Source organism: Propithecus coquereli, unplaced genomic scaffold (assembly GCF_000956105.1).
Source record: "Propithecus coquereli isolate 6110/MARCELLA unplaced genomic scaffold, Pcoq_1.0 Scaffold167, whole genome shotgun sequence".
Lineage (NCBI taxonomy): Eukaryota > Metazoa > Chordata > Mammalia > Primates > Indriidae > Propithecus > Propithecus coquereli.
This window is the reverse complement of record NW_012141302.1, coordinates 2,278,958-2,301,535: the sequence shown is the minus strand read 5'-3', so window position 1 is coordinate 2,301,535 and position 22,578 is coordinate 2,278,958. Positions and strand designations below refer to the sequence as shown.

General features: G+C 35.1%; 1 protein-coding gene across 1 annotated transcript in view; it reads left to right on the top strand.

Annotated features, from left to right (window-relative positions):
- The window catches only part of CCDC150 (coiled-coil domain containing 150), a 67,828-nt gene that overhangs the window by 3,028 nt on the left and 42,222 nt on the right, over positions 1 to 22,578 (top strand). The window contains 9 exon segments of the mRNA XM_012641646.1: positions 2,781 to 2,944; positions 4,412 to 4,632; positions 4,754 to 4,932; positions 6,539 to 6,607; positions 11,615 to 11,731; positions 12,671 to 12,800; positions 15,436 to 15,479; positions 18,142 to 18,234; positions 20,892 to 20,999. Of these exon segments, the coding sequence (XP_012497100.1) occupies positions 2,781 to 2,944; positions 4,412 to 4,632; positions 4,754 to 4,932; positions 6,539 to 6,607; positions 11,615 to 11,731; positions 12,671 to 12,800; positions 15,436 to 15,479; positions 18,142 to 18,234; positions 20,892 to 20,999 (1,125 nt within the window).

Sequence of the window (22,578 nt, the reverse complement as noted above, 5' to 3'; positions counted from 1 at the left end):
CCTTAGGGCGAATTTTCTAAAAGCTGCCACCTCCTCAGAGGCTGGGGGCCAAGTTGGTTCCTCCTCTTTGTTTGAGAGTATGTTCTCTCTGGAAGCCTGAGAAGCTCTGGTGTAGAGCAGGTGGGACTGGGTGCAGATAGAGGTCAAATTCCTACCCCAACATGTAGACTTTCTTTTTTAAGCAAATGAAGCAATTTAATTTGAATTGTTTTCCATTTTGTTTTTATGGGAGAATGTGCATGCACCCTATGAAGTAAATATAAGCATTTTATATAGATCATAAGTACCTTAGGGAAATAGTAACAAAACTAGACATTTCAACAATTACATGAAAAAAATTTAGGTGGGAATCTGCATCCTATTCAAAATACATGGGGGAAACTTCTTCATTTCCTTTTTTTTTTCCCCCAAAGATAGACTTTTGATACATTTATATTAGTAGTATGTGCTTGGCTTCTGATGTAAATTAATATAGACAGTCTTTTATATTATAACCGGCTACCTGGGCCTTACAAGTTGCCACAGAAATTGTCCTCCCTCCTCTTCTCTGGCACTGCGTGTCATTTCCTTTACTTTCTCCTCCTACTCGTTTTTCTACCAACTGGATTACTCGCCTGGTACTACTGTGTATCAGAACAAAGTGGCTAAAACAAAAAACAAATGTTTATTTTTCTCACTTAAGCGGAGTTTGTAGATTACTGGTTTTGCCAAAAAATGTCTGGTTAATCTGAGCTTCTCTGGCCTTTTCCTTGTATTTCTCAGATACAGGTGATCCCTCGTTCTTTGTTTATATTTAACATAAGAGAGAAGGAAAGGACAGGTGCCATAATTTCTGTCCTTTTTATCCAAAAAACAAGTCTGCCTAGAAGCCCCTTTGCAAACTTCTGCCTAAAGTCTAGTCTCATTGGCTGTGGTGTATCACATGGGGTTGTGTCGGCTGCAAGGGAGGCTGGGGATGTGAACTTTTCTACCTTTTGAGAGAGGACAAAGGATCCAGCTGTGTCTACACAAGCCCCATTAACTACCCTTTTTCTACTTTTTCTCCCCACCCTTAGGCCTGATTTATTTCTAGGCCAGCAGGAGCCAGACAGTAGGTAACAGAGAATGGAATGGAGGATAGACCATATGATGTTTCTGCATTGTTACCCCTCCATTTTCCCCACCTGACACTATTGGTGCCTCCCTCAATTCTAGCCCTGCTTTATGGCAGCAGAACCAGCTCCAGAGGCTTACTCAGAGGCTCTTCCTTTTGTCCCCAAGGAATTCTATCCTGGCTCATGCAGTAAGGTGACCAGGAGTCTCTACACCTGGCTGTTTATCAGAAATGTAGATGAACCTTACTTCAAATCTTTGTGTATCCAGAGACTCCATTAATATCTACAGGAGTTTTTGTCTTTCCCATTAGGAAAAATTGAAAACATGAAAGGAAATTAATAGAAGGGAGCTTCTTTACCCCATGTTCTTAAGCTGATTGTTAGCAGCAGATCTCTTGAAGAATGCAAAAAGCTTGTGTCAGAAATGCATACTGTTTCACAGAGGAGCATGAAGAATAAAAAGAAAAATAGGCCATTTTCTGGGACCTGTGGGGACAGGATAGAAAGTGATTGGAGAGCTATTTCAGGATGAAGAAATGTCCGCAATGGGTATAGCAAGAAGCTCAGCCTTTCCATAGCCACCCACCATTCTTGCCCCCTTAAGTCCTCCCATCAGTCTTCCCACTTTGTGAGTTTCAGTCCTTGGAACCACCTTCCACGACTTGGACCTGAGGTGGTCCCCACTTTCATTGCCTGTGAGGTGAGGGGAAGGGATATACCTGATTACACAGCAAATGGGCAGAAAGTGGTATTCCTGATATCCCAAGTTGGACCTTTGTGAACACATTCCCATAGGAACACCATTGCTAGAGATGGTTAAGATTTATAGTATGATTAGTATAGAAATGTATATACAGGATGGAGTTGCAGGAAAATATTTTTAAAGTTTTTACTAACAACCTTGTCATTAAACATGATTTATTTACATGTTGGGACCACATATAAACTTCTGTCACTAATTCTGCTTCTGTCACTAATGACCTGACAGAATAGTTTTACTATTCCCATGTGTTGGGCTTTTGGGGAGGAGTTTATGGAAATTTGATGTCATTAGCTATAGGAAGGGTCTTTGCTCTTGCTATGAAGTTAAGGTTATAAATTATTTTAGAAAATTGATGCTTCAATGTAGGTTACAGAGTTGGCAGATCATTTATTTTATGACAGCTGCTCAAATGTCCAAGTCTAGAACTTTTTTCAAGAAGGTTAGATGGTAAGCAATAATATTATAATGTAAATGGCTGATAACAAAAGAGATAACTCCCTCAACCAAGTCATAGGTCCCACTGTGTGACTAATGGTAACAAATGAGATAGACTAGATTATGATGCAGTAACAAACTACTCAACAATCTCAATGGCTTACAACAACACAGGTTTGTTGCTCACTCACACTGTATGTCATGGCTGAGTCGTGGGTCTATTTTATGTCATCTAAACTTTGGAACCCTGGCACACGGAGCAGGCCCTATTGGGAATGTTGCTCATCTCATGGAGAGGGGAAAAGAGAGATGGTGAAGGACAAGCTGGCTCTTAAAGCTTTTACCCACATTTAATTGACCAAAACAGGACACATGGTCATTCCTGAGTCCAACAGGGCAGTGATGCATAATCCTTCCATAGAAAGGGGAAGTGACTATTTTGAGCAATAATAGAATCTGCCACACTAATATTGTGACTGTGTTCTTAGATGCGTATAGAAACTGCCATGTCCAGATCCGTCCTTTCTCCAACCCACATCAATGCCACAGCTTCTGAAACATTCACAGTACTCCAGCAAAGGATGAGAATAGTTGAGGAACAGACCAGGTCTCTGAGGAATGACCTAATCATGTTGGACTTTGGTGAAAAAAGGTAACAAAGAAAAATGAACTAGATCTCTGTAGGTTAAAGAATTTCACTTCACTGCTTATTAATGAGTCACAGTAGTTTGGCAGATGGGATAGATATTTACAAAAGAATTGAGAAATAAATTTCCATTTGAACGTTAGAGAATATTTGCAAGTTAAAAGTTATCATTTTGTGATAGAGCTATTATTGATATTCCCCTAAACAGATATTGAAAGTGTGTTAATTAAGTGTATAAACCTTGATATTGTGTTTACCTTCAATACTTGATTAAAAACAAAAGTTTTCCATGTAATTAAAAAAATTATTGGTTCTTATTTTGAAATCAAAACTAGACTTTGATATTAGTTAAGGTGAAAATCTAAAATGTTGCTTCATGCCATTAATTTGGTCCTTATTTTCTTTTCCCATATTTGTTGTAAATTAAAAAAAGTTTTGAAGTCTTTAAAAATTTCATAATTTAAACAGAGGTGGTCCAAAAAAGAACTGTATTTTTTCCCTAGTGCTCCTAAAGAAGTTATTGACATTAAAAATTGGATTGTCAATGGCCTGAGGAATCTGGGGGCTTAAGCAGCCAATTTCATATTTACTGGTGTCATTTTAAAAAAATTACGTATATTTCCTGAGTGTCTCTCACTAAGACATAAAATTAGTATCATTGGTATTATAGCACACATGGAATAAATAATAACTCTTTAACAGTTAAAGATTAAATTTGGTACAGATGTTGAATATGCTGGTAACATAATAGGAATGTTTATTATGACTTTAAAATTTTTCTAAAAACATGAATATATTGCCTTCATGCTAACTTTAATTCTTAGTTCACCACACAGAATTAGCATGTAACATGTTTTATATATCACTTGTTTTTATATGCACAAAAAAAGTTTATGAAAAATTCCGATTAAAATAAACAGCTATTAAGAAATCAGTGATCATATATCCTACATTGGTCTCATCCTCTTTATCTAATAGCGTTCTCTATATTTAAATTTGGAGGGGCTAACAAATGCTTGTTAACTAAGGAATCTATTTTTTTCTTTTTTAATTTTATTTTTAATTGACAAATAATTATATATATTTATGGGGTACAGTGTGATATTATGATACATGTATACAATGTAGAATCATTAAATCAGGCTAATTAATATATCCATCACCTCACATACTTATTTGTTTGGGGTAAGAACATTTAAAATCTCTTTTGGCAATTTGGAAATACGCAATACGTTATTATTAACTATAGTCACCACACTCTACAGTGGATCACTAGAACTTATTCTTCCTATATAGATGACTATTCAGTACATCCCCAGGTGGAGGGAGCGTCAGGAGCCTCCTATTCTGCCATGTTGCTGATATCACTTTCTAATTACTATCCTTATTAGAAATGTTAATTGACTCAATGGTTGGGGTTATCATAGTGCAAATTGCATTGCATGATATCGCTATATTGGGATCTTTGTCTAGAGGCCAATTGGAAGCTCCAAACCGTTTAGAAGACCCTGCCAGCCAGACAGTCATTAGTCCTATCCAGAATGAAGTAATTTGTTCAGGAAAAACAAATATTTTATGGAAGAACTGTGAGTTTCTGGTAAATCGAATGTGCCGTCTGGAAAGCCTCATCCAGTCCTTGAAGATGAACATCTTTCGCCTGCAAACTGAAAAGGATTTGAATCCACAGCAGACAGGTATAGAAAGAAGAGAATCATCAGAAATTTGGTCCTGTGTAGGTGCTTGATGAGTTTTTTATTCTTTTCCTTTACTGACCTCCTTTTTATTGCTTGATGGCCCTCCTGTGCTGTCTGGTAGCTTTTCTGAAGGATCGACTGAATATAATACGGGAGGAGCATTCCAGGGATCTGAAGCTGTTGCATCTTGAAGTTAAGAATTTGCGCCAACAACTGAGAGATGTAAAAGAGGAAGAAGACAAGGCACAAGATGAAGTGCAAAGGTTGACTGCCACTCTAGAGATTGCCTCTGAAACAAAGGTTTGGGTCCAGAGTTCTGAAGTACAAACTCACTGTTATGTGTTAGCTGAAGGAGGCAACAGACCCATAAAAATAATTTTTAAAAATAGGTGATGTTGGTGTGAGGATTCTTGGCATTTGATGTTTATCTTCATTGATAACCTAAGCACTGTGTGCTATCAGTGATTGATTATTTATAGAGCCCTTACCTTGTACAAGTGATAGTGATAGGGTACAGAGGTACGAGATTGAGTCTGTGCTCTTCAAGAGCTTGTATGCTAGCTGAGAGAATGAGGCATAGCATATAGTGAAAAAGTAAGAGTATAGGAAATGTTATAGCACTGTATCAGACAAAAAGTGAATATTGCAGATTAAGGGCTTTGTGTTCAGGCATGTTTGAGAGAGAGAGGATGCCCCATCTTGAATAGATTAGGTAGGCCTCAGAAAGAGATAGGAACTTTAGAAGGCAAAGTGAAGGGGTAAGGACATTTCAAGGAGCACATGGAGGCAGCAAAGAATAAGGACTACTAGGAACAGAAACTAACAATATTGTTCTCCTCACCGTGGGCCAGGCAGTTAGTAGGTGTTCAACATGTTATTGTTTAATCTTTGCAAAACCTTGTGAAGTAGGATATTATTGTCCCTATTTTTAACAATAAGAGTACTGGGACCCTGGGAGAAGTCACTTGTCCAAGAACACACATGCCTGTCTTCTTTCTGTAACCCAGATTTGAACCTAGATCTTTCTACTGGTGCAGTTATGTATAAACTAGCCAGACAGAAGTGAGGATTTGTTTGTGGGAAATAAATAATTAGCTAGGGATCACATTATGGAGCATCTCAAAATCAAGAATAATCAGTAGTTGGGCTTAATCCTATGGGGAGTGATTAAGATTTTTGATACGGAAATAACGAAAACAGGAAAACTGATTTGGCAGTATTATAGAGTACTGATTATAGGGAGAAGAGTTTGGAGGCAGGGAAACCAATTAGGAGCCCATTGCATTATTTGAGGTAGGAGCCTAAGGAGGTCTGATCTAGGCTTATGGCATTTTGAAGGAAAGAGGGATATTCTGTGAACAAAGATATGCTAGAATATGGTATTGGATAGGGGTCGAAGGCAGGAAAGAAGGCAAAGATGACTCTGAGGTTTTACATCTGGGATTGTGGGCCATTAATAATATTAAAAAAGAGAATAAGTAGTGAAAGCTTTGTTTTTCATCCTCAACTCCCAATCGTGAATAATATTTTAAGCCAGAAAAAAATGAGTTCTTAAAAAAAAAAGAAATATGTCCTGTAAGAAAAATGTCTATCAATTACCAGATTGTCCTTTGATTGTTGAATTTTACATAGAATTGGGTGTGATTAATCACTGTTTATGATATAAAAGAAGATATGATAGAAGTCATAAATCAAAGTAACAAAATAACTTTCTTTTTAAATAACGTTATAATAATTCAGATTTATAGTGAGTATGTATAACCATATTAACAATTATTATAATAACAAATATTAACAAACATTTATAGGTTGCCAGAAAAAAGCCTAAATTTGAACTAACATACCTATAGACAATCTTTTCCTGTCATTTCAGATTATTTAGAACCTTTTCTCCTTCTACTTTTAGAAGAATGCAGCCATTGTTGAAGAGGAATTTAAGACCACAAAACGTAAAATGAACCTTAAAATTCAGGAGGTAAGATAAAAAGATGCTGGAGGGTGAAGGAGGTATTGGAAACGCAGAGGAAAAATCAAGACAGTTGTGAGAATAAAATGAAACCTTTGAAGAAGGAAATATATGACTGTGTAGTTAAATTCAAGTGAAAAGTGCTTGCCCTTACATGACGTTAAGACTTCCTTTTGCCTCAATACTGCCCTAAAATTAGAAATAAAAAATAAATGCTCTCTGAGTCAGGAGGGAAATAGTTATCACATGTCTTGCCCATATATTACAGTTAAGTGGGTACCTTCATGCAAAGGCCTTTTAATTGAAAGTTGTGTTTAAAATAAAAAGCTTTTAATAAGTCTGCTCATCTAATTTTACCTTAAAACCTTCATGTGTGCATGCTTTTTTGTGGACATAACTTTTCAACTCATTGGGTTAATACCTAGGAGTACAATTGCTGGATCATATGGCGAGCCTCTGTTTAGCTTTGTAGGAAACTGCCAACCTGTCTTACAAAACGGCTGTACCATTTTGTGTTCCATCAGCAAGGAATGAGAGTTGTTGCTGCTGCACATCCTCATCATTTGATGTTGTCATTGTTTTTGAATTTTTGCCATTCTAGTAGGCGTGTAGTGGTATCTTATTTTAATTTGCAATTCCCTAATGACAAATGACATAGATCTTTTCATATGTTTATTTGCCATCTATATATCTTCTTTGAGGTATCTATTAGACCTTTTGCCCATTTTGTAACTGAGTTGCTTTCTTTTAAATTGTTGAGTTTTAGGAGTTCTTTGTATATTTTGGATAAAAGTTCTTTATCAAATATGTGTTACCCAAATATTTTTCCCAGTCTGTAGCTTGTCTTTTCAGTCTCTTAACAGTGTCTTGTACAGAGCAAAAGCTTTTAATTTTAATGAAGTCCAACTTGTCAATTTTTTCTTTTGTGGATTCTGTTTTTGGTGTTGTATCTAAAAAGTCATCACCAAATGCAAGGTCACCTAGATTTTCTCTTATGTTATCTTTTAGAAATTTTATAGTTTTGCATTTTACATTTGTGTCTTTCATCTATTTTGAGTTAATTTTCATGGAAGATGTGAGATCTGTATCTAGAGTAATTTCTTTTTTTTTTGTTTTGTGTGTGGATGGCTAGTGGTTCTATTACCATTTGTTGAAAGATTATCCTTTCTTCACTGGATTTCTGCTTAACATTATTATTTATGGGGAAAGTCTTATTCTTAATTCTTGGTGCTGTAGCAAAATCTTGAATTTTGATTGAACTCTGTCAAGGATCTGCAGAAGGACTGTACAAGTCAACGGGCATTTTGAGGGTATGCAGAGCAGGAAAGATGTATTATTAATAATTTGCCTGGGTGCCATAGCAAAGTCCCACGGACTGGGTGACATTAACAGAAATTTATTTCTGTTTTTATTGAGTTCTGGAGGCTAGAAGTCCAAGATTAAGGTGTCAAGAGGGTTAATTTCTCCCAAGGCCTCTCTCCAACAAGGCTTGCAGGTGGCTACCTTCTTGCTGTGCCCTCATATGCTCATTTCTCTATGTGTGTGCATCCCTGGTGTGTCTGTGTGTTCAAATTTCTTCTTATTTAACATAACCACCTCTTTAAAGGCCCTATCTTCAAATTGTCACATTGTGAGGTACTGGGTGTTAGACTTCAACAGAAGAATTTTGGGGGGTCACGGTTCAGCCCATAGCATAGGACTATATACAGATAGAGTAAATGTGGTATCTGTCTTCCTAAGAGATAGGAAATATATATATAACATGTGAAATATATATATGAAATATGGATCTGAAAACATTAAACACATTGACTGCCCTTAATAATGCTTCAGAAATGAATACCTCAGTAGTATAATTATTAACTAGAGATTCTCTCTGTAATGTACTTTTATACATTATATGTGTATCATATATAAAAAAGGAAAATGTCTCTTTATAAAAGTCACCATTCTTTAAAAAGGTGGCTAGCTAAATCCTTTTAAGCCTATATCATGGGAATGATAAACATGGAATTCAAAAACTGAAATATTTAATTCTGGACGAACTCTAGACTGAATAACATTTGACAGTGATGCACCTAAAATACAAATTAGCTGATTTCGTGGGTGAGTACAAATTACATCTTGAGGAAGTTATACTATAATTTGATACAAAGCTTAGAAAAGTATATTAAGCTATTCTATATGATAAAATAATTTATAATCTAATACTAAAACCTGAAAAAATATAGCCCAAAATAAAAACTATGGCTCATTCTTACACAAGATTGTAGTATTTGACTTATCATTGGACTAGTAAGCAATTTCTAAGCTTGAAAAAAGGAACAAAATTGTAAAAAGCTCAATAGATTTGACCACATAAGAATTTAAAACTTCTACATGTAAAAAGCAAAATGAATAAAACATTATAATAAAACTAGACAGAGTTAATAATTTTCCCTTTTAAAGAACTTAAAATTGATTAGAAATAACAAAAAAACGGGGGGCAAAGAATAAGTACTGACAGTTCAGGAAAGAAATATATAAAGAGCTAATAACCATATTAGAAGATGTTTAATCTCACCAGTAACCAAAGAAATGCAAAGATATTAAGATTTTAGTTTTCATTTATTAAATTAGAAAAGATTTAAGAAAATGATACTACATACTGCTGATAAGATTTATTCAGATGTTACTGGTAGGAAGGTAATATTGGAAGGAAAATTACAGGATCAAAATTCTAAAAAATGTTTATACCTTTAACCTAGTGATTCTTACAGGAATTTATCTGAAAGAAATAATCAGAAATGTAATGAAATATTGACTCACAAGTATGTTCAGGAGAGCAGTATTTAGAGAAAAATTGGAAAAACCTACATGTCCAATATCAGGGCTATGATTAAGAAAATCATATAGCATTTCCAAAATGAGCAATCTTACAACAATTTTATCCGAACACATTCTTTAACTTAGCTTTTTAAAAATTATAAAATATGTCATCTATAAGGAAAATACATATAAAATATGTGTGTACAATTTAGAGAATAAAATATAGTCATCTTCACTGGTGTTTAAAAAATAGAATTTCAGTTTAACATCACAAAAGGAATAGCATTTTCTACAATTCCCTTTTAAGTTGGAAAGGGTGTTTTTACCTCATGATAAAAGACTCAACTGTCTATATATTTTATCTGAATCATTTTGGAGTCCTTTATTGACAGAAATAAGGTCAGTATACCTCTGAAATAAGAAAATACTGAAGTGTGTTTTCATATTCTCACATACCACTCAACACAACACTTCTGACATCAGATGTGTGGGGATTTCTCCTCAGATACTAAGCAATTCTGTTTTCTAGCAGACACCAGCTGGGTGTCCTGTGATTCAATTCAATTTTGAAACTGTCACCTGGCAACAGTGTCAGATCCCACAGGTTAAGGGCTCAGTCCCACAAGACTACCCCCCACTTCAGATGCCAATTTTGCTCCAGGCTGTGAGCTGTCCTTCTGACTGATGAGTTATAAATTGGTGTCTCCATGATTCCCTTCCTTGAGTTCGATTAATTTGCTAGATCAGTTCACAGAAATCAGGGAAGCACTTTACTTACAGTTACCCATTAATTATAAAGGACATTACAAAGGATACTGATGAATAGTCAAACGGAAGAGCTGCATGGGGCAAGGCATGTGGGAAGGGGTGCAGGACTTCCATGTCATCTCCAGGCTTGCCACCTTCCAGGTACCTCTGTCATCGAAACTGCAAGAGAGTTTTAGCCTAGGTCCAGTTAGCACAAAGATCCAATTATTGAGACAACAAGGATTGTTGCCAAGGAAAAAAGGAATTTTTAATACGAAAGAGATGGTAAAGAAGTTGTCTCAAATCTCCCAACTAACAGAGATCATGGACTTTTAAAGGAGGGGCCACATGCCTTCAGACATGTGGTATAACTAATAAGGGGCTATGTGCATTGGGGGCAGGTTGTAAAGGATGATGGTGAGTCTTGGCTTGGGAAGTCTGCCCAGGGGCCTTCAGAATGTCAGCTCCTCTGTCTTGGAGAAAATGTGCCATTTCTGGGAAACAACTCAAAAGGTCAAGTGGTTAGTCAAGGGAGAGGATTACAAAAAAACATACAGTAGTCATTGAAATTTGTTCATGAAGCCAGTTACACCTCTGCATGTTCAACTATCCAGAAGTTCTCCAAACCACGTCCTTTTGGATTTTTATGGAGACCTCATTGCATAGGCATGATTGATTAAATCATTGGTCATTGATGATCGACTCAATCTTTAGCCCATCTCCCCTCATTGGAGGTTGGAAAGTGGTGCTGAAAGTCACAATAATCATGCCTTGGTCTTTCTGGTGCCCAGCCCCCCTCTGGAAGCTATCTAACCCCTACCCTACCACCAACCAGTCATCTTATTAGCATACAAAAGACACTTTTATCAGGAGATTCCAAGGTTTTTTCGAGTTGTGTGCCAGGAACCAGGGTCAGATACCAAATATATATTTCTTATATCACAATATCATAGTACTCAAATTTTGGAGTGTCAGTTTTATTTGCTACTTAACAGTTTAAGAGTTGAAAAATAAAGCCAGAAAATACACACTAAGGTAAGATACTAGTGTTTTTCAAGCTTTATTTGACAAAAATCCATTGTTAGGTGTGTATTTTACTCAGCAACACTACACACATGTACATATACAAATACATTTCATGAAGCAATACTTCTTACTATGCATGCTGATGTTTTCTATTTTGTTCTTTTTTTTTTTTCCTTTTCCTAAGTGCTGTCTTGACCTCCAATTTGGAAAACAGACTTAAACAATATGAAGATGAGGGCAATAAATTCGATCTGTATTTCTTAAAAGCTTATCCATTAGGGAGAAAGAAAAGCATGTCTCTGAGCAGTCATAAACAAATGGAGAATGTTTGGGAGTGAGGTGGCTTGCCTCTTAAACTTTTCACAGTAACTTTGATCTTTGTTAAATTGGTATGATGTTCAGTTGGTCTTGCCTAACCTCGATATTGCTCTGTAGCTAAGGCGACAACTGGCTCAGGAGAGGCACCTCAGGGAATCTCTTGAGAAATCTGGATCAGCCATGCTACTCAAAATACGAGAAATGGAATCAACAGTAGAGGTGGAACGGAAACAGGTAGAAAGATAATAGATAATTTATTAAAATATTTATTTTTCTGTAGTAGTCTGTTAACATTCTTACTACAGTTTTAAAAAAAAAAATTAGTGCAAAATAAGAAAGAACTCTAATGTCATTTAATCCAACACTTTTAATTTATGATGAGGGAGCTAAGGACAAGAGAGTTTAATTTGCCTCAGGCTTTATAGATGAATTCTTAGCTCCTGATACAACATCCTTCCCACACAATCTCTGTTATAGGCATTGATTTTGGAAGGAATTGCCCTGGTCTTGTGCTATATGTATGTGATATGGATAGAAAATAAAGATAAGACTGAGCTAACACTTGAAGCAAAGAATATCAATAAGTAAAATAATCAAGAATATGTTTACACTGCTGTTTTCAATTATTTTAACAGTATTTTTCTGTTCATCATAGTCATTATTTGAAGTACCAACATATAATTTAGAATACTTTAAATTCTAACTACCCAAGGCAATTAGTGTTTTCATATTTTAATACTTGTAATTGGATTACATAATCTTTATTATTTTAACCAATGGCTACCCTTCACAACTAAGTTATAGCAAGGATTCTACTTGAGGAGTTGGCAAATGATTCTTTATTACTGTAACTCGCACTGCCAATATGGTAGCCATTAGCCACATATGCCTGTTCAAATTAGTTAAATAAAATTAAAGACTCATTTTCTCACACACTCTAGCCGCATTCAAGTGCTTAATAGCTACTTGTGACTAGTGACTTATACTGTAGAGTTCTATTGGACAGCTCTGTTATAAAGCATTACATTCTATTGAGATTTTAACTGTAACATATAGACTAACTTCTCTTTTCCCCTCAGTGACATTAAGATTGGAAATTCTGCCTTACACATGTGCTATAAGATAGTTTATTAGAAATCTTTACAGAAAGGAATTTTTCTTATACAATTTCAGGTGCACATTTTGCAACAAAACAGCATTGCCCTACGCAGTTCTATACAGAACACCCAAGATCTACTGGTCCAGGAACAACAACAAAAAGGAGAGTTGGAGACTGCTACCTCACAGCTCAAGTCTGATCTAAGTATGAAAATAGATGCCAGAAATCACACTTTTGTTAGTTTTTTGAGATTTCATACAAAAACTCTTAAGATCTCAAATTCTTGAAGTAGCTGGTATTATTGATATTTCCTACAGTCCTGAATGTAAAAAATTGCTGATTTCCTTTCTACCTGTAACACTGAGACAAAAGGAATGTTGTTAATAGATATGACCCTCTTGATTGTAAACTGTTCTTTATTTAGTATTTTTTCCTGGGCTTTTTTAAGTATTTGCGGACTTGGGTTAGGAACATCTGGTTTCTAGGCATCTAGATTTAATATTGGATAATATGTTAATAAGGAAATACAGCTATACTGATTTTAGCGATTCATCATGTCAGATTCTTCAGGTTATCCATCTATTCTGGTGAACCTATATTTGTAGAGATGGATCATTGTGAGACCTTAAAGAGAGCTTAGATTAATCTCCTCCTTTTACAGGTGAGTCCTGAAAGGCGACAGAGCTAGAAAATGGAAGAACCTAGACTTGATCCCAAGTTGCTCAGTCATGCTTCTTCCAACCCATCATCAGCCCTTTATCATACTACTGTTGTTAATATGTTATTGTAAAGCGGTTTCCAGATAGTCTCAACTACAGAGATCACAGAGTTACAGTGCAGTGCTTCACATGATTAACACTTCGTGGTTTACATAGAGCTTTCACGTAAATCATCTCATTTAATACTCAAAGCTATCCATACTTTCCAAAGTTACAAAAGGAAAAATACGGTAAAGTGAGGATTGAACCTACATCTTCTAAGTCCAAGCCCAGTGTTCTCTTTAGTATACCTTCTCTGTTCTGTGGCTAAAATGGGGGCAGGGAGTACAAAAAAGGAAAGGAAAATTATTAAAAAATATAGAGCAAAGAATAATCTATTCAATGTTTTGACCTACTCCTTTTAGCAGAAAATACTCCTTTTTCTTATAGTAGTTGGGTAGTGAATTACTATGTGAAGTTCTCACTGACAGTGTCCCAGGATAATTTTCTGTCTTCCTATGCTTGTGTGCCTACAAAAATACATGTTACATTTTATGGTGCTGCCACATTATCTCATTTGAGGATTATAACAACCTTGGTAGAAAGATAAGAAAATATACCCTTTCTACAGAAGAATAAAAAGATCCAGAGAGACTTCACCCAAGGACCCACAGCAAATAGAATAACTGGGCCTAAAATACATGTCTTCCTATTGTATTACTTGGCCTTCTGATTAAGTTTTTTATGTTACTTTCTCTTTGGATTAATGCTTTATTTTTTAATTTTGTAAAGAATATCTGGAAGACCATTAAAAATGAATATTAAAACAACAGTAATTCATACTAACATGAGAAGGAAGCTTGTCCAAATGCCAGCTATGTGCTTAATATTGAATTGTAGACTCTCTACATATATATGCAGTTTTATTACTTTAAGATACAAATAGTTATTCTAACTAGATTAATAAAAGGAATGTCTTTAAATGTTTGCTTCAATGAATTTTAAAATGTAATTATTAAGTTTATTAACAATTAACATTTATATAAATATATATTAAAGTAATTAAATTGTTCTCTCAAGCAAAAAAAAAACCACTCCTTTCATTCTTACTTTGATTAGAATTTTCAGAATAAGTCATATAGTTTATCCTTTTGATCTTTCACGTATTTCAGAGTTTATTCTAATGAACTGTAGATTCATGTGTTCAAAAAGTATAGTTTTCTAGGGTATATCCTATTAAGATACAAGTTTTTATGTGTTTTATGATTTTCTGGCTTTAGAATATTTAAGTGAAACAAAACAGATCACTGTGAATTTTTCTATGAAGTCAAAACATTACTCAGAAAAAGTTTACATCTATTGGCTAGTAGTATACAATGCCAAACTGTTCCACAATTTTCTGTCTTTGGTTTTCATTTCACTATATGTACTCTGACTGGTTTCAGATCTTTTTTTTCTACACAAAATCATCCTCCTGAGCTCTAGACCAGTATCTTACTGCCAACTAGACATCTGTATTTGAATGCCCTGCAGATACATCAAAACGCATGGAAAACTAAGTATTTCACTCATTCATTCTAGCCCCTAAACCTTCTCCTTGCCTTGTATAGTTAAAGAATCCACTATCCATGCTGCTGCCTAATCTGAATGCTAGATGTTCTCCCTCATTCATCTTTTGCTTTTACCCCACCAATAAGCCCGCAAGTCCTGACAGTCCTCTCTGCTTACTGTTTCACAGGTCTATTGTTCCCCTGTAGCTCCATTGTTATTACCAGTGAGAGCCAGCCCTCGTTGTTTTACACTTCAGTAACTGCAACAGCTACTAAACTGATCTTTGTGCCTTTATCGAACCTGTGTTAGAGTGACCTCTCTAACAAAAATCTTTTCATCATGTTCCTCTCCAACTTAAAATCCCTTAAAGACTTATAATCTATGTGCTGAGTAACGTGCAGCCTCGTTTATCATTGAGAATGACTGTGGACTAGTTTCTAGTGTATAAAAACATGATAGAAATACCAGGGTTCTCCTTATTTCTAAAATATATGGACTGAAAAAAATTTAAAGCTTCTCAGGGAAAACAATACCATGTGATTTCAATGTAGTAAGTTATCACCATAGTTACGTGGACTTTCTGTTTTTAGTTTCTAGAGATGACATCATTTCCAAGTTGGTTGAAGAAAACAAGGTAAGTGGTGAGGTTGTGGAGATGGTCTTTCCTCTCTTCACTAAGTCCTGTGTCCTCATTCCTGTTGGTTTACAGTCCTGATTGTCCTAAAAGCTGGATAAAAAAAGTTTCATGTTGTATATTAAGGGTAATACTGTGTATTAGGAACTAAGAAATCATTTAATGCAGGTTATTATAGTTTGAAAAGGTGAAATGGCAAAAAAAAAAAGATTTCTTTGTGTTTTTTGCTAATTGTTATAAATTAACTTTTTTGATGAAATGTAAGAAACTTTTTGGTGTTGGTTGCACAGGTGTGAATGTATATAATGCCACTAAACTGTACCTTTGAAAATGGTTAGAATGGTAAATTTTATGTCATGTATATTTATCATAATTTAATAAAAAAAACTTTATATCTTTTTTTTTTTTTGAGACAGAGTCTCACTCTGTTGCCCTGGCTGGAGTGCCATGGCATCAGCCTAGCTCACAGCAACCTCAAACTCCTGGGCTCAAGTGATCCTCTTGCCTCAGCACTCCCAGTAGCTGGGACTACAGGCGTGCACCACCATGCCCGGCTAAGTTTTTCTATATATTTTTAGTTGTCCAGCTAATTTCTTTCTTTTTTATTTTTTTTAATTAGAAACGGGGTCTCCCTCTTACTCAGGCTGGTCTTGAACTCCTGAGCTCCAACGATCCACCTGCCTCAGCCTCCCAAAGTACTAGGATTACAGACATGAGCCACCACACCCAGCCTGACACTTTATATCTTATTACATTTCTAAATTAACCTGTTGATGGGTAGATTGTATTTGGAATACTTTTTGTGGATGCTGTCTAATCCTGTGTTATGTGATGTTTATTCTTTCTTGAGATGCTTCTCCTGGGAAAATAGAAAGGTGGTTCTCGGATGTGAGGGAGATCTGGCTGCGACATCTGTCACCACATTGATCTAGGGTTGATTAGACTGATCTGGCTGGCTAGGCAGGTGTCCCCTTCCTCTCTCTCACTGCTCTGTGAGCGTCCTTCCCAAAGCTGAGTGCTCAGTTGAAGAGGACGACCTTCCCTGACAGAGGAGGACAGATCTTCAGTCAAGGATATACAAATAGGTGCATTCCCTGTGTTCTACTCCAGACAAGAAAGGTGGCTCTCTCTCTATAGGGAGATGATTTACACTTTGTCCTTCTTCATTCTACAAAGTACCTTTTAGGGAAAGCGCAACCGACAACTCACAGCCCAACCGACACCTCACATCTGTCACCTTTCTCTCATCTCCAAGAGAAGTAGCATTTCGCACCCTCCCCCCCCCAAACAAAGGTGATTTCTTCTGCTCCACCCCCAGGTACTCCTTGATGAAAATATCTTCAGTTACAACTTTAAAAGATCTTTGATTGTGTTCCTTTGAAATCAAAGATCTTACTACTAATAGGAAAAATTGTGTATGTAATATAGCATCTAATCTTAGAGAATAGAACTTTGATATAAGGATACTAGGTATATTTAAGTTATGGTTTTGGGAAAATGCTTTCTAGTTGGAATCCCAATATGAGAATAGATTTAATAAACAGTTTTTAAAAATAGACTTATTTCTAGAGTAATTTTAGGTTCACAGCAAAATTGAGCAGAAGGTGCAGAGATTTCCCACATACCACTTTCCCTTACACATGCATAGCCTCCCCCGCTATCAACGTTCTCCACCAGAGTGGGACATTATTACAGTTTATGAACCTATATTGACATATCATTATCACCCAAAGCCCATAGTTACATTAGGGTTGACTCTTGGTGTTGTACATTCTATGGATTTGAACAAATGTATAATGACATATATCCACTATTATGGTATATTTTATGTATTATAGTATCATAGAGTAGTTTCATTTCTCTAAAAATCTTTTGTGCTCCACCTACTCTTCCTTTCCACCCTTCAACCCCTGGCAAACACTGAACTTTTTACTATCTTGATAGATGTGCCTTTTCCAGAATATTATATAGTTGGAATCATATACTCTGTAGCCTTTTCAGACTGGCTTCTCTCACTTAGTAATAAACATTTACATTTCCTCCATGTCTTTTCATGGCTTGATCGCTCATTTCTTTTTAGTGCTGAATAATAATCCGTTGTCTGTATATACCATAGTTTATCCATTAACCTGCTGATAGATGTCTTGACTGCTTTCAAGTTTTGACAATTATGATAAAGCTGCTGTAATATCTGTGTACTGGTTTTTGTGTCGGCATAAATTTTCAGCTGCTTTGGGTAAATACCAAGTAGCATGATTACTGGATCATATGGTAAGAATATGTTTAGTTTTGTAAGAAACCACCAAACTGTTTTCCAAAGTGGCTGTACCATTTTACATTCCCACCAGCAGTGAATGAGAATACCTGTTGCTCTACATCTTCGCCAGCAGTTGATGTTGTCAGTGTTCTCGATTTTGGCCATTCTAATAGGTGTGTAGTAGTATCTCGTTATTGTTTTAAATAAACAGTTTAGATAAGTAATTTACAAATAGAAGTTTGGGAGTTGAAGATACCAAGATTTTAAAAAATTATTTATAAGATACTTACATATGTATATCATTGGGACTTGAATTGATACTGGCCAAAATACAGAACAGATATTTTTATAGACATACATAATACATGTGAAAAAGAGAGTAATTCTTTTCTTTTTTTCCTTTAGAATATTCAACTGTCTTTCAACAAGGAACATGAAGAAAATGCATATTTGAGGTCTGAAATAGTATCTCTGCATGAAGCATCAGAAAAAACACAGGTAAATCTTCAGCATTTCTCTAGTTTTTGGGTATTTAATTTTGTTCAATTAAAGAACCAAGAACCAAAGTTAATCCTGATTATATAAATTTGTACCATCTCCATTATCCAACTTTTTATTTCCATAAGATAGTACTTCATCCATGAGAATTATCAAATTAACTACATTTCTGGTTTCACTTTTCAAATTCCTATGACATGTAAGTATACAAGATATACCGCTAAACCATGCACTTGTTTACAGTTTACCTTTGTTTGCTTTGTAATTTACTCATTAAATATATACATATATATAAAAACTTCTAAATAGTTCAATGGCAAGGGCTATGTTTTATACTTTCTTTACATATTCTTAGCAAATAGCACGGTTGGAACCTAACAAATTCTGAATTTTGGAGTTATAAGTAATCATTTCCTGTGGGATGGTAGTTCTCAAATTTAGCTGATGTTATATATATGTGTGTGTGTATACATATGCATGTATTGTTAAGAAGAGTCACCAAATATGCAGGCAAACTGGAGCCATTTATCACAGAGCCCAGTGAAATAGCGTTTATCCCTTAACTTTTCTGTTGGTATAATTTGATTATGTCAATGTTAGGATCATAGTGTTGCTGTACGCTCTTTAATAAGAAAATACAAAATAAATGTGTTTTTAAATAAAATAGTAACAACAGTAACTACTACTATTCTTCCTATACTGATAGTAGTTAACTTTTTCACTGAACCCATTCTACATTCCAGGTATGATTTTAAGCACCTTCTGTTATTAATACTAACAAATTGTAATCCTTGCAATAGTCCTATGAAATAGAATCTATTATTCACATTTTAAAGATAAGGAAGCTGAAATACAGAGTGGTTCGGGGAACATAGTTAATAGGTGGCAGAATTGGAATTTGAGTTCAGGTAATCTGGCTCCAAAGAAAATTAGCTATTCTTTTCAAAGAGTAGGGGTTTTCCTCTGTTTCACCCCCAGATATTCCTTGATGAATAGTTTGTATACCTGAGTATGACTTTATGCCCCTGAATGTGTTCCTAACTACTGTACTACCCGTACTACTTATGATACCTGCCAGATTATCTTTCATTTATCTTTTCTTTCATACCATTTTATTTTTTCTGTTTCTTCCTGTTGCTCATTCAAAGTTATTTGTCCTTGAAGAACTTTTTCATGAAAACCTAAGCCAATCTACCTTGCAAAAATAACTGATAATTAAGATGAATATTTTTCACAGGGATACAGATTTCAAAGTATCAGGAAAAAAGGATTATATTAACTAACTACATGTATGATAGATCTACAGCTCAAAAGATTTTTGTTTTATTTTGAAACATTAATCTTGCGATGGTAAAATTATATTTTACTTTTATGAATACTGTAGTTTGTGGTGAAGGAGCTTAGTATTTTTTGTTTCCAGCTAAACAGTTCTGAATGCTCAACATCTAATTATGGAAACGGATTTCTATGATATTGGCTAGGCACCTACACTGTGAATTCCGTTCTGCAGATGTCTTGCTCTAATGGACCAGTGTTCAAAGTTGTGAAGAACAGAGAATCATAAGATGCTGTGTGCCTCAGTTATTCCACCAAATCAGGAAATCTCTCCTTTTAATTTATAATTATTTAGGGTGTTGACTCCAAATATTTGAAAATATTTTATAAACTGATGAAATATCATTTTTTTTCTTTTATTTCAGCATATTATAGGGGTACAGATGTTTAGGTTACGTGTGTTGCCCTTGGTGATGAAATATTAATTGAAGATAGGTTAAATAAATTAGGTTCACACACATAGTGAGATACTATGTAATCATTAAAAATAATGATACAGGTTATAGAATGTCTTTTTTTTTTTTTTTTTTTTTCCTTTGGATAGATGCCTAGTAGTGGGATTGCTGGATCAAATGGTATTTCTATTTTTAGCTCTTTGAGGTATCTCCAAATTACTTTCCACAGGGGTTGGACTAATTTGCAGTCCCACCAGTGGAGTAAGGGTGTTCTGATCTCTCCACATCCACACCAGCATTTGTTATTTTGGGACTTTTTGATAGAGGCCATTCTCACTGGAGTTAGGTGATATCTCATTGTAGTTTTGATTTGCATTTCTCTAATGATTAGAGATATTGCTGCACTCGAATGTTTATAGCAGCACAATTTACAATTGCAAAGATGTGACAACCCAAATGCCCGTCAATACATGAGTGGATTGATAAAAGGTGGTATTTGTATACCATGGGATACTACTCAACTACGAAAAACAATGGTGATCTAGTACCTCTTATATTATCCTGGATAGACATTGAGCCCATCCTTCAAAGTGAGGTATCACAAGGATGGAAAACATGCACCACATATACTCACCTTCAAATTGGTGCTAACTGATCAACACTAAGGTGCTAACATGGTAGTAATACTCATTGGGTGCCACTCAGGTAGGGGAGGTGGAGGGGATGGGGGAGGGTAAACCCATAGCTAATGGAAATGGGGCACACTGTATGGGGGAAGGACACACTTGTAGCCCTGGCTTGGGCGAGGCAAACGTATTTCATGTAACCAAAATGTACCCACATTATACCCTGAATTAAAAAAAATAATGATATATAAAATAATTCTTTATTGGAGAGACCTGTGACTTGCTGTATATGTTGTCTTAGGTTTTGAATGAACAGCTGACTACAAAGTGTTCAGAGCTGAGCTGCATGCTTCAGACTGTTAATATGGAAAAAGCCAGGATCATTGCTGACCATCAAGCCATCCTGCAGGTATTCATTCACCAGTAGTGAACTTCTAATAGCGTTCACCAGGTGACAGAAAGCCACCCTGGCTGAGAGATCAGGAAATGTGCAGGCCTACTGGATAAGTAAATATTTTAACAATAAATTTTTAAAAACTTACTGAATTATTTTATTTTTTATTAGTGGCTTTTGGTTTTCATCAGAGGGGTGATTTGGCCTTACACTCTGTGCTTTTTAATGTTTTCTTTACCATTACTTTAGGAAAAGTAATTATCTCATTATTTATAGAATCATGGAAAACACTTATGACTAACTCTAAAGAACTTACCTTTTCCTCAAACATCTTGCAATTTCCCATTTTGCTTATGCCATTTTCTCTGTTAAGAATTCTCTTTACTTCATCTTCATCTATTTGAAATTCTGTTTATTCTTCGAGTTGCTTTCTGGGAGCTGGATCATCTCAACCAGAAGGGATGAGTTTTCCTTTTCGACTTCTATTCCTAGAACACTAAACAGACTATCATAGTAATAGATCTCATTTTTTTAAGCATACTTACTATATAGCAAGCATTGTGCTAAGGTTTTTACATATATTAACCTCCTTTAATCATAGCAGTCATTATGTAAAGGGATATTTATTATCCTCATTTTGCTGACAAGAAAATGAGATTTAGAGAAGTTAACTTGTCCAAAGTCACCTAGCTAGTAAAGAATAGAGCTGGATTTAAACCTAGGGTGACCGCAGAGTCAATATTTTTAATCATTGTTATGCTAACTCCCTATTCTGCCTTCTCTAGTAGTAATTTATGTGCATGCTTCATTTCCTTTATTTTTTTTTGTTAGCTCCCCAGAAGCAAGGACATTACCTTAGATATCTTCGTTATTTCCCATATCACTAAGCATGTTTTGCACATAACAAATACTCCGTAAATATTTTTCATTAATTGAACAAACGTTGAGTGTTTACTCTGTGCAAGTACAGTGCTAGATCTAGTTAGAATTATAGTGGTGAACATGACAAAATCCCTACTTTGGTGGCCTTATAATTGAGTGGACTGAATAATGTAGCATATGTACCACTGTTAACAAACATTTCAAAATTTTAGAATATAACACAAGTGGGATCCCATTTTACCAAGTGTGAAGCTGTGAAGGTTTGCCTTGCTATTGAATATTGTTTAAATAGAAGTGTTTTTAAAACTATTTATAAAAGTAATTGTTATTATTTAATGTATTTGCAAAAACTTTGTGGATTATAGGTAGGGGTATATGTATATAAAAATGTTTTGATATTCCAAAATGGTGAGCCAGAGAAAATAAATCACGCAAAATAATGTTTCTGCTGTAACAGTATGAGTGCAATTTAAGATAGTCTTAAAAGAATTCACACTATTAAACTAGTTAAACTATTAAATCATATTTAAACTATTAAACATGATTATCCCTAGTAAGTGGGATTATCAGAGGGGGTTGTAGGTAGAGATGAAGGAATCTTTTCATTTTATATTTATATAAATTTATATTGTTTTACTTTTTAGAATTAAACATGTTGAAATTTTAAAATAAAAAATATTCTTAATATAATTTTCTGTCTTTAAAAATATGT